This window comes from Ochlerotatus camptorhynchus, unplaced genomic scaffold (assembly GCF_037179485.1).
Source record: "Ochlerotatus camptorhynchus isolate MF236.1 unplaced genomic scaffold, CSIRO-AGI_Acam_v1.1 ptg001181l, whole genome shotgun sequence".
Taxonomy (NCBI): Eukaryota; Metazoa; Arthropoda; class Insecta; order Diptera; family Culicidae; genus Ochlerotatus; species Ochlerotatus camptorhynchus.
In genome coordinates, this window is record NW_027041547.1 from 1 (window position 1) to 12644 (window position 12644).

Genomic DNA, 12644 nt, shown 5'->3' on the forward strand with positions numbered 1-12644 from the left:
TATTTCATTGATACATCGATTTTATCGAAGGTAAAATGCTTAATGTACTCAGCTATGCCCTGCAATGGTAATTCATGAATTTATTTTGATAATGAAAACAAATGGCCTCCAAAAGATCAGAATACACAAATGCTGAATTGGTCTTGTAGGTTGTAGGTCATGCGGTGTACTATCCGTTGTCTAGAGTTGAGTGTTAAGTCCGTGAAATCTCCGGTTAAAGACGGGATATATTTTCTAAAATAAACATAAGCCTAATAACGAAGGCTAACGAATCAATCCAGAACGACCATTTCCAATTCAGCTAACACATTTGTTCTTATTTTGTAAAAAAATAACTTTAAGCTATCAATTCTTCATATTTGGTCACGACTAATTTCAACAAACTACTGCTTTTAAACAGTACAGTATGAGTTAAAATACACATATTGTCGAAATGGTTTGTTAGATTGATATGGTGTCTTCAGCAAAGTTGTAGATATTGATTTGGCAACTCTGTAAAAAAATATACACTGTGATACTTTTTCTTTATTTCGATGAAAGAAATTAGATTACTTATAAAAAATTAAATTGCTCAATTTTTTTCAATAATCTTATCATAATTATGCAAATATTCCTGAAGACATCATAACAATAAAACAATCCGTTTTTGCAATGTATTTATTTTAATTATAATTATCTTTTTATCAGTGTAGTAGTTGAAGTAGTTGTAATCTTTGAGCTTCCGGCAACATGCTGTTCCTCGATCGAGATGAAAAGAGTTTGTTTATCAATACGAAGACGGCAGGACGTGCAAATGCAAAAATCAGTACTCAATTATGATGCTTTGGAGCAGGCATGGAAAATCATTTACATTAATTTACCTCTAACTGTTTTCATCAACAGAATTCCGTAAAATAATGCAGGAAGTTTTTATATGTTTTATGATAACTACAACTTTTGTGAAAAACTCAAATCTTTATCTTTTATGCATGACGAACTAGAGCGGGCAGAACTTGTTATTGTTTTTCAGCAAATTACAACGAAAGCAAAAAAGCATGTACGGGAACAGACCTACTGTCAGATTACATTCGAACATTAGGGCAAGTAGGCTGGTAGCATGGCCAAAATTTCTAGAGCCATGGGCATATTTTCTACAGCTCTACGGTCTTCAGCAAAGCTGCTCGGTTTACAAAGTACCAACTTTTAAGGGTTTCTGTTTAGTTCTTGTTCCCACCGCCTAGAATTCAGTCGATTTTATCTTTTTAAATAGAGTGTCACCAGTCACGTTAATGAAGATTGTGATTTGCATTGATTTGTTTTCTGTGATGTTTACCTTTGGTTATAAAGCATTTTATAAGTCCAAATCATGGGAAAGGCTGTAAAAAACCAAAATTGGTTTTTGGGAAATTGGTTTTCCCAAATGTGGAAATAATCCTCAGACCTAATTAGTTACTGATCATCGATTATCAACATGCATATTAACAAATTCGCAAGTTAGAGGAGTCATAAACAGATTTAGTTTATTCAGTTTAAATGTGTGTTAAAAAAAAGCAGGTTAGAAAAGAAATTTGTACGAAAAATAATTGTTGCAAGTACACATTTTTATTTCATGTGTACTCGAATTTGAAAATTTATATCAAATCATATCATACGGAGCCAGCAATAAAAAATAGACCAAGAGCCCCAAGGCTGGTTAAGAAAATAACATATAGGTTCTTGAAAATGGATATTTGTGTGCCAAACTTTTCCATGAAACTTTGTATAATTGATCGCTATGGGGCAAAAATTCAAATTTGTACGGGAATTCTGTCATTTTGTCTCACGCTTGAATTTTCGAAAGGGCGAAAATGTAATGTAATAGAATGATATAAACATTCAAAATATATCACGACTGTTCCTGTAATCGCCCTTTGGTTTAACAAATATGTTTTTATACATATAACGCGTATATCCACTATGTGACCGAAATTTGAATCTTGGCAGCTCTATCTAAATAACACTTATTCTCGAAAAGGTTTGATTTTTTCATTAAAATGTATGAATGGAAGAAAATCAACTGAATAATGTTTTTAATGTAATGTCCGTTGTTTGAAGCGCTTGCCTAATGTGTCCGAATCATGAATCAGAGCGGTAGTGCTGTCAAATTGTAATTTTTCATTTATTGTGACTCAGAGAAATTAGGAGCATTGACAAATGTCAGAAATTTCTACAAAGTTGTAGATAAATTGTGAGTGACTCTTATTTCTTTTACTTTTCTTTTGCTAGACTATCTTTAGTTTAAGCTGCTAATTTTGCAATGATTTACTTAATATTTTTATGAAGCTAATCCAACCGTTTCGAGCATTTCAACTTAAAATTTGAATTGCCATGCTTACCGTTAGTATTTGTGTCATGTTGTGCAAGGCTTCTATCCGCAATTTATACCCTTCGAAGAGTTAGAGGATCCGTTTTGAAAATCGAAATTGGATTTCTTTAGGAAAAAATAAGCAATGACAATGACTACATTTGTGGCATCCGAATGTTTGGCTCTCGTTCGACAGTTCCCAATGACAAGCATATTGAGCTATAGCTGTTAGCACTATAGTCCGCAGTACCCAGAGTCGTAGGAAGCGTTTTTTTTTTTCATCAATCATTTTTCAGAAGTGGCTTTATCAGCCAGTCTTACACACCTAACTTTGATTTGACCTTTCAGCAAAGTGAGGTTCAGCAAAACTATTTTCATTTGAAACCAGCAATGCTTGACCTCAGTATTACGAGCCCGCGGTGTATTGTTGAGGATCATCCTAAGGATCTTGTTCTGAATCTTGTGAATTTCAAGGTGGTGGCATTTAGCACAACTATCGCAGATTAGCACTGTAGTAGTCTCTCTTCAGAAACTAATTCCGACATCATTTATAAGTTTTTTTTTTCAGACTTTCTTCGGAAGTTTCTTCTAATTTCCACCGAGCAATTCTTACGATTTATCCTGAATGGATACTATTTCCGACTTCCCCTAGGAGATCTGCTGACTTGTCACAAAAGTGTATTCCAACTTTGTCAAAAAGTTTCTTCTGACTTGGGATGTTTATCTCTCTTTCACATTTCATGGATTTTTCTGGAGATTCTGTCAGCTTCCCCAGAAATTTTTATTTGAAGCAAATTTATTTGAAGCAACTTTATTTGAAGCAACAAATTATATATCTCAAATGGTTGTCGTTTTAAACTGGTTTTACAATTGTATCTTAAGGTGACCCTTAAAAAAAAATTTTTATATTAACTTTTAGCACTTTTGATAGCACATGGTTCTGCTAAAGTAGCAAGGATGCTCTTTCTGGAAAGCTATAATTGATTATTGTTTGAAAATTTTCTATTCTCAAATGATACTAGCTAAGTGGATGCTATTATTTCGTGATCGTGAGTTTATTCCTATATATATTCCTTTTTTTTAAATCATTTTACTAACTTTTAAAAAGGGTGTATTTTTTTTTTCTTGAAAATCAACACTATATTTTCTACCAAAAGAGGTTGCAACATTGTTGCTCAGTAGTAAGCGTGATTACTACACCGGCGCAGTAGTAAGCGTGATAACCTCTCACCCCAGCAGGCCTGGGTTCAATCCCAGTTGGCGCCGCCGGAATGTTCTGAGGCATAACATTTTTGATCACGCCGTTGGTCCCCGGTTCATGAGTTGATGGGTCGATAGGTAGGGTCCAGGTGTAGGAGCTACCTCTCTGGCGTCGGTAGCATTGGTGCTCAGCACGGAAAACAAGATCGAAAAAAACATTGTTGCTTGAGCAAAAATGTGCATCATTAAAAGTTATAAAAAATTCTTGAATATGTCATTTGAGATAAATCAAAGTATAAAAAGTTTATTTTAAAATCCATGGTCACTTTAACTTATTTATTAAAACCAGTATAAAACGTGCAACTGATTTTATCTTAAAAACAATATTAATCAATTTACTATGATTTTTCAAATATTTACATGGGAATCGCACTTCCTAACTTCAACTGCCATTTTCTCAATGCCTACTTTTTACATATGAGACTGATATGGGATTATAGGCATTATAGCACCATAAGAGATGGACAATTTGTATATTCAGTAAAGTTGCTTCAAATAAATTATTCAACAACTTTCTATCGATCTATCCTAAATAACCAAAAAGTTGATATTTTGTACACAACAACCATAGAAACCACCCTCATTTCACTTATAACAAAAGTTGGCCAGTAAATATATAAAAAAAAAACTTTCCCAAAAACACCATTAATCTAAAACCAGTGATGGAAAAGTTCGCGAAAACTCACTATGACTCGCGAACGAACTTTTCCCTTGGTGAACTTCGTGAAATATCGCGAACTTTTCCAACACTGTCTAAAACTAATTAGGAGTTCCACGCCAAATGACGAATCGGAAAAACTCGACCTTCCCGGATTTTCATGAAAATTTGCCTAATTGAGTGATATGGGTAATCAATGATTAACTAATCATTAACTTTTTTTACAACAATTCGGCCATTTTTGATGTTTTTTTTCAAAATGGAAAACATTACTTCTGATCGAAATGACGTCTGAGACAAAGTTGTAGAAAAAATAAAGCATTTCTAGGAAAAATATGGAATCTTTTAAAATAAATTTTGAGTCAAAATTCCAAAAAAGTTTTAAGAACTCAAATATTAAAAAATATATATATATCTAAAATCTTTATTTAAAAAAAAAATCTCATAAATTATGGAAAGTTTTGGAATTCCGAATACCATGGCACTTGAAATTTGACAAAAATCGTTGAACAAGTACTTTTGGTCAAAGATTTGAGATTTTTGCTATAACTCTTTTTTATGTAATTTCTACACAGGAAACAATCCCAGGCCGGATTTTCTGAGGTATAAAATCTTTGATCACGCCTTCCTTCGGAAGGGCAGTACCCAACAAACAATTGCCTATTGTAGAAACGACTCCTTGACGATTTTATTCAACTGCATGCTTAATAATACTTGTACTATTTTAAATAATAACTTCTGTTCAGGCTTTGTTCACACAAATCTGGAGAATTTATTCAACCACAACATCGAAATATTTGGTGTTGAGAATAAGGTATGTCGAGAAGCTTTTATTCGACTTACAAGAGTTGAAACATAGCTTATTCGATCAAATTTTTGATTATTTCGTTTTTCGTTTATTAGACATCATTACTTCCTTAAACAGTGATGGTATAAAGGTGTATATAGACGCTTGATTCTCATGTGAAATAATGTTTAATTAGACACTATTATACATTTATTAAATGATTATTCAACTACGGGATAATTAATCCGAAAATAAGAACGGGACAGATCAGGTTTGTTCTCGTTGGTGATTGTTGTGTCATTATTTCTGTCGGAGCACGCACCCCACCACACAGATACTAGAAAATTTATTACATACATACAAACATACACACATGTCATTAGATGAGATTCGAACCATGACCTTCCGATCACCAGCTGCTTGCCTTGCCATCTGAGCTATCCTAGAATACATAATATGGACAGCTAAATAAGCAATAAAAGCTTGAATCTGAATACCTATCAGCACTCCCAGCCGTAACTCTAGCTAGTTCAAGGAGATGTGAGAATGATTAACTCATTCATAGTTGTTTTACATGAGACCAATGTTACCTCTCCATCTCTCTAATTTCGATGGAAAGGATGCTTGGTTATTTTTTTTTTCGATAGATCGATGAATTGGTTGTCGTAAGTTATACGATCTATGATTACGATTTAAATTAATTAAGCGTAGAAAATAAATAAAAGAAAAAGAGTTGAGGTTGGGATTGAACTCACAACCTTCAACTTGAAAAGCGGAAACGGTAACCACTATGCTACCAATTGTTGTTAGCCTAAAACAGTGTTGTGGAATAATGAATGAATACGCCGTTTGTAAAGCATTAGCATTAGCATGCAATTAAAACATGGACGCATATTGGTAAAGGGTGTCCACGATGAAATTGCCACACTATGAAATTGCTCTAACTTTTTAACCGTTGGGTAGAATTTAATAAAAATTTGGGTGGATTTAGTTCATAGTGCATTATTTACATCCTGCAAGTTTTAAAGTCCTTTGATCAAAACTCGCGGAAATGGAGTCGAAAGAACAGCTCGTGCGTGATAAAATATTGCGCATTCATCACGAGAACAAGGATCTCTCGCATCGTTCCATCGCTAAAACGTTGGGAATCGCGAATTCCACGGTGTCGCGACTGATTAAGCGGTTCGAGGAACGGTTGACCACCGATCGGAAGCCCAGAAGTGAAGGAAAAAGTATTCCGTACAACACCAAAAATCAAAACCGCGTAGTTGGGGCCTTCAACCGAAATCCGAACGCCTCCGTTAGGGATGTGGCTAAGAAGCTGCACGTAAGCCGAAGTTTTGTCCAGAAGGCCAAAACTAAGGTTGGGCTTCGAACGTTCAAGGTACAAAAGGCCCCTAATCGCGACGGGAAGCAGAACAAGTCCGCCAAAACCCGTGCCAGGAAGTTGTACCTCAACATGCTGACGAAAGTTAAATGCTGCATCATGGACGACGAAACATATGTGAAGGCCGACTTCAAACAGATCCCCGGCAACCTGTTTTTCACGGCCAAGGATAAGTTCAGCGTTCCGGAGCATGTCCGCACTCAGAAGATGTCCAAATTTGCGAAGAAATTCCTGGTTTGGCAAGCCATCTGCACGTGCGGGAAGCGGAGTGCACCTTTCGTGACCCAGGACACGATGAACGGACAGGTGTACATAAAAGAGTGCCTCCAGAAGCGGCTGCTTCCTCTCCTGAAGGCCCACAACGTTCCAACAATCTTCTGGCCGGATTTGGCCTCATGCCACTACTCCAAGGACGTGCTGAAGTGGTATGCGGACAATAAGGTCAATTTCGTGCCGAAAATGTTCAACCCTCCCAACACTCCGGAGCTCCGCCCCATCGAGAAGTACTGGGCGATTATGAAGCAGCACCTTCTTAAACGACCTAAGGTAGTGAAGACAGTCGAGGAACTGAAGAAAGTATGGGTTTACATGCAAAAAACGGTTGATTCACAGGTTGTGCAGAATCTTATGGCCGGGGTTAAGGCCAAGGTGCGGGCATTTGCGTATGGACTGTAAATAAAATACTAGTAAAATGGTAAAATGAAGTTTAATAGTTATTTCTCAATCCCTGAAAATTTGATGGCAATCGGATGAAAACTCGAATTTTGCGAATCAATTTTGCGTGTGGCAATTTCATCGTGGACACTCTTTATAAGAGCTGTAATGCTGACTGTATTCACCTTTATACAGCAATATTATTAAGCAATGCGAATGAATCTAATAATAGAGCTAGAAAACAATTATTAGACGTATAATAAAGCATGTTATTAAATCAATTTAAAACAGCCGAATTAAGGGGAGGTTTACTTGGATTTGGCTGAAAAACAGTTGAACTTTGGAATTTTTTTTCAGTAGAATGAAAAGACATACGAACTTCCGGTTTCGATAATTATATTTGTCCACTATTCCTGAATACTTGGAAATTTTTTGAAGGTAAAAAAAACAAAATGGTGGCTCAAAATGGCGGCTCGCGTGGAGGAGTGTCAGTCAGGTTTTGCTGCAGAACTTTGAGTGCACACCCTCTGGTTATGAACTGAAATGAACATTTTTTATTGTGGTTAAAGTTGATAATATTCCCTATGGCTTATACCTAACTAGAACGAAATCCGACAAAAATTGACCAAATTATGGACATTTGAAAATTTAGTGCTTTTTTTACCCCTTTTTTTTCTCACTTTGACCTTGCTTAAAAAATAGTAACTAACAATTTTTTTTCATTTTAGGTATAAGCCATACAAAAAATAGTATCCTTCAAAGCGCAATTTTCCGATTGGAAATCGGATCATTTGTTCAAGCCCTATGCTCTAAGTTGTTCTAAAAAAAAGGTTTCGAGAAAAACGCGTTTAAAGTTTTTGTTGCGTCCCTCAGCGCGCATAACAAAGGTTCACTCAAAGCGCCATAACTCGCTAAATATGTTTCGGATCGTAAAATCCTTTGGGCCACATATTCTACACACTTGTAGCTTTCATTTTATGCAAAAAAATCATTTTTTTTGAAAAAATCCAAGTAAACCTCCCCTTAAAGCGTCAATGTATGTGCAAATTACATTTATTCAGTTTGTTATTATATCAAACTTCTGTTGTTGAATCAGGAAGACAGTCATCGTTTGTATAGCTTTTAATAAGTATATTAATCAAATTAGAGCAATCAGCGGAATAAAGGCGCCTCTTCAGCACATAATTTGACGACCCGTGTTATTCAGCATTGTACACTGTTATAAAGCATTTATTCCATATAGGGTTACGGTATGTAATGTGGGTCTAGTCCTTTCATTCGGCCTATCACGCAAATAAATAATTAATTAAGGAATATTACACAAAAAATAAGGAAAATATTGATCACTGATGATTGATAAATGTGTACCACACACAAATCAATTTATATCACAACATTTCAATACATTTTCAGCTCTCGTAAGTAATAAAACTGGTTGAGAATATCACTCTGTTCGGAGTTTTTAGCCGCCATGACTTCTAAGGTTAAGATGGGAAGGTTGCACTGACGATCATCAAATGGCCTGATTATGGCATTTATTGAATGGAATTACCTGATAATACACACTAGACGTAAAACTCACAGTTACTGTTTGAATATTTTATGTTTATTTTAATTGTTTAACAACGTTTTCACAAGTAAATCATGGACCCAACTTTAGGGACACATTTCTTTTCTATGTTCCTAACTTTGGCCCATGAAATTCATTTGACAGCATATAGCAATAAGAGTAACGTCAACAATGTGGTTTGCATTTGGATGATAAGGAACGAACAGGAAGGGAGATTTTTTCTGCCAAACCTGTATAATGAACATCACAATGTTTTGATTTAGATATTCTGCGGTCGAAAGACGATAAGCGAAATTTTTAATTTTTAATTTTTAACTTGAGTGATTTAATGTAGTTTTCGTAAAATTTTCTCTAAGAAATGTTTTGAGGAATGAAGAGTATTAAGTTAACAGTGATAGTGATAAAAAAAAATACATAAGAAAACGTTACCAAGAGCGTTTTTTTTTGAGAATCAAACAGGATAGGACGAAGTTGCATCCATAAATAGACCCAATTTGGGGACAATAGACCGATATTACATACATTTCCCTGGTGAGTTTTTGTCTTAAAAAAAGTAAGTTTTTCAACTTTTTGCGGTTCCTGATAGCAAACGACATGATAAGCATATCTAAGCATACCATTTAGCAGTAGAATATCGTTTGCAGGTAAATTAATTGATGAGTTATGATTAAAAACGTAATCTATGGCTGCATATTAGACCGAGGTTAGGGACGTATACCCTATATGCTTATTTGTGACTCTGAATTGTTTGTTGGGTAAAGCCGTTGGTCCCCGGTCCATGAGTTGATGGGTCGATAGGTAGCCTCCAGGTGTGGGAACGGCGCAAACGTTTTTGTCTTCCTAAATATGGTTCTGGGACCATTGTGCATTGACCTTCGAGTTAAATTGAACCCGGTATTGGGACACAGCTTTATCATATGCTACGGCATCTGCTCTAGGTCCAGGAAAGTCAAGGAAATTCACATACCCGTCGAACCCGTCCGCTCTGGAATTTTAGGTATGCCGCATTTTTTCCTTGATTTGTTTTTCCGTCGATCTTGTTTTCCGTGCTGAGCACCAATGCTACTGACGCCAAGGAGGCAGCTCCCACACCTGGACCCTACCTATCGACCTATCAACTCATGAACCGTGGACCAACCGCTTTACTTCCCTTCCGAAGGAAGGCGTGATCAGAGATGTTATGCCTCAGAACATCCCGGCGGCGCTGACTGGGGTTGAACCCAGGCCTGCTGGGGTGAGAAGTAATCACGCTTACCACTACACCACCGGCACCGCTTACTGAATAGATTATCGACAGGCCCCATGAACAGGTCGTAGTGTGTTATTATGAACTCAATAAAAAAAACTTGACCCTCTCGCTTATGTTTGAAAACTGAAATTAATTACTCAAGACATATATGTACATTATACCCAACCGAGGAATGTTTATATGATAAATGTATCGAATTTCTAAGGGATCATTGCTTTAAAAGGTCTTGTAATGGGGTCGTTGGAAATACTTGGAAAAAGCTGCTTGTTCGCTACAGGCAGTTGTAAGAACTTCCATTACAGTTCTTGCAAGGAATATCTAAAGTGGGTGTAAGAAATTCATGCTTAAAGTTTTTTGCATACGCCGTTTTACGTGTATTGATCAATTTTCTAAATAATAAGGCAATTCATATTTTCATAATCCTTTCATTAGACCTCCAAAAATGAACATAGCTGAGAGATTGAAGCAATGGGAAGGCAAGGTTGCTGTCGTTACGGGAGCCAGCGGTGCCATCGGTGGAGCTATCGCCAAAGAGCTGGTCAAAGCAGGAATGATCGTGTGTGCCTTGGCCCGAAGGCGAGACAAAGTGGAAAAACTGCGAGCCAGTTTGTTTGATGTGGCCGGAAATCTCAACTGTGTAGAATGTGATATCACAATAGAAGAAGATGTCAAGCATGCCTTCGGATGGATTGAAGGTGCATATGGTGGCGTCGATTTGCTAGTGAATAATGCCGGGGTGGTCACTAGGTGCCTGTTGACTGAGAAAAACAACACCAAAGATCTGTACACCACCATGGAAACTAACATCATCGGTCTATGCTTGTGCACCCGAGAAGCAGTCAAATCGATGAAAGCACGAGATGTGCACGGCCACATAATCAACATAAACAGCATATTTGGACATAAAGTGCATCAGACGGTGCCTGGAACTAGACCACTGAATGGAATGTATCCAGCTTCCAAGTTTGCTGTCACCGCAATCACCGAGTGTATTCGCCAAGAGCTAATCTATCTTGATGCTCATGTTAAAGTATCTGTAAGTGAATCTAACAGAAAACTCTCGTGTCAGTAAGAATTAGTCTAATTCAATACTAATGATCAATTTCAGAGCATCAGTCCGGGACTGGTGGAAGGAGACATCGTTGCCAATCATACTGCTGGCGATAATGACCTCGTAAAATACATGCCAAAACTGAAACCAGAGGATGTGGCTGATGCTGTAATTTACGCCATAACAACACCAGATAATGTTCAAGTTAGTATCTACATATAAATAACCATTACCATTTATAAAAAATTGATTGATTTGTTTATGAACTCTTACAGATCCACGAACTTGTCATCAAGCCGATCGGGGAATTTATATAAATGTATCACTCTTTCAGTACAACACCACATGTCGGTTTATGACAAAATGAACATTCAGATCATCCTTAAAATGTAAGCAACATCCAATGAAGAAGAAACTAAAGTATGCTATCGGTGCCATTTTATTTAATTTACATTTTACTTTTACACAGCAATAAACGAAAAAAAAACCACTTCACTAAAAGATAACTTCCCGCTGAGAAGGTGTTGAAAGAAATCTATATAACGACGCGGCAAACAATCATTTCAACTTAATAAAGACGGAAATTGAAGCCGACATCTCTTGGCAGGGGGTAACCTTGATTAGGTTGGTTCTTTAATGTTTTCTGTTTTTTTTTTGTGTTTTAACGAGTCAAAAGGGACAGATATATCCTAGGTGAACATTTGAGATCCAATCATCTCACGGCAGGTTTTAATGCTAAGTGTGTCTCGTGGGTTTATCGTTTCTCTCCGTTGGGAGGCGTGTTGTTTTATTTTCTAACATTTGAGAGAACCAGTTTTTTTCAGCATTCTTCGGTGGTCAAATTTGCAACAATATATCATTTCTGTACGTGGTTTATAATTGAAAAGTCTCTTGAATCAAATGGAAAGCTGTTTATCTTCTAGGGAATTAAATTCTGACAAATCTATTTTAGTTTTATTGAGCACTCAATGATTATACGTGGATACATACTTAGTCAACAGAAAGTGTAGAGCAGGAGTAAATTTTAAATCATCATATCGAGTAGCATAGGCGTAGATTGTAACAAAATATGTCTTTCTTTATAAAACAATTAAAGAAATGCGCCATTGAACACGCCTTAAATACGTTTATTCACCACATTCCTATTTTCCTCAACATTTCCTAACGTCTATCCATCTCCTTTTCTTTCCGAACGTAATTCCACTGCTGCTACTTCCACCGTTTTCCTCCGTCAGTGTGGCACTTGAAAACCGCTTCCAACTGTCTGAACTTTCCTCGTCCGTCGATGCTTTTCTTCTTGGCTAGCACGCCATGATACGGGGTATCGGTTCTGTTCCTCCGATGATGTGCCCAACATCCAGCAGCTGGTGGATTACCTCCAGCCGATTTCATCTGCATCCGTCACGAACACAGTAGACCGTCCACTCAAAGCGTCGGACGGCGCGGCCCGACGGCTCGCCAGTTCGAAAACACTAGTGAACTTTTTACCAAATGCCAGCGCACTGTGGTCCAAAATGGCAAAAAGTGGAACTTTATTCCTAGAGCTTGACCCTATGGGAATCCCACTCTAAACTTTGTATTTCTATCGACATACCTACACCGTGTCCAATATATTCTCATACAAATTCAAACATCGATTATTTCACATCAGTTATGGCTCTAAACTGAACCAAAGTGGACACCTTGTGTTCGTTTATTTTTGACA

At 36.8% G+C, this 12644-nt stretch overlaps 1 protein-coding gene across 1 annotated transcript; it reads left to right on the top strand.

The window, feature by feature from the left end:
* Nucleotides 1-10323: 10323 nt before the first annotated feature.
* LOC135716258 (farnesol dehydrogenase-like) lies at nt 10324-11365 on the top strand. Its single transcript, XM_065238945.1, has 3 exons — nt 10324-10924; nt 10997-11143; nt 11215-11365. The coding sequence occupies exons 1-3, from the start codon at nt 10331-10333 to the stop codon at nt 11254-11256; spliced, it is 783 nt and encodes a 260-aa protein (XP_065095017.1). The 5' UTR covers nt 10324-10330; the 3' UTR covers nt 11257-11365.
* The last annotated feature ends 1279 nt before the right edge of the window (nt 11366-12644 follow it).

Excerpts from the sequence above, each read along its gene's own strand:
- LOC135716258 (XM_065238945.1), top strand. The coding sequence starts at position 10,331 with ATGAACATAGCTGAGAGATTGAAGCAATGGGAAGGCAAGGTTGCTGTC. Across the intron at positions 10,925-10,996 it reads ATGCTCATGTTAAAGTATCT|AGCATCAGTCCGGGACTGGT; the intron begins GTAAGTGAATCT and ends GATCAATTTCAG. Across the intron at positions 11,144-11,214 it reads CAACACCAGATAATGTTCAA|ATCCACGAACTTGTCATCAA; the intron begins GTTAGTATCTAC and ends GAACTCTTACAG.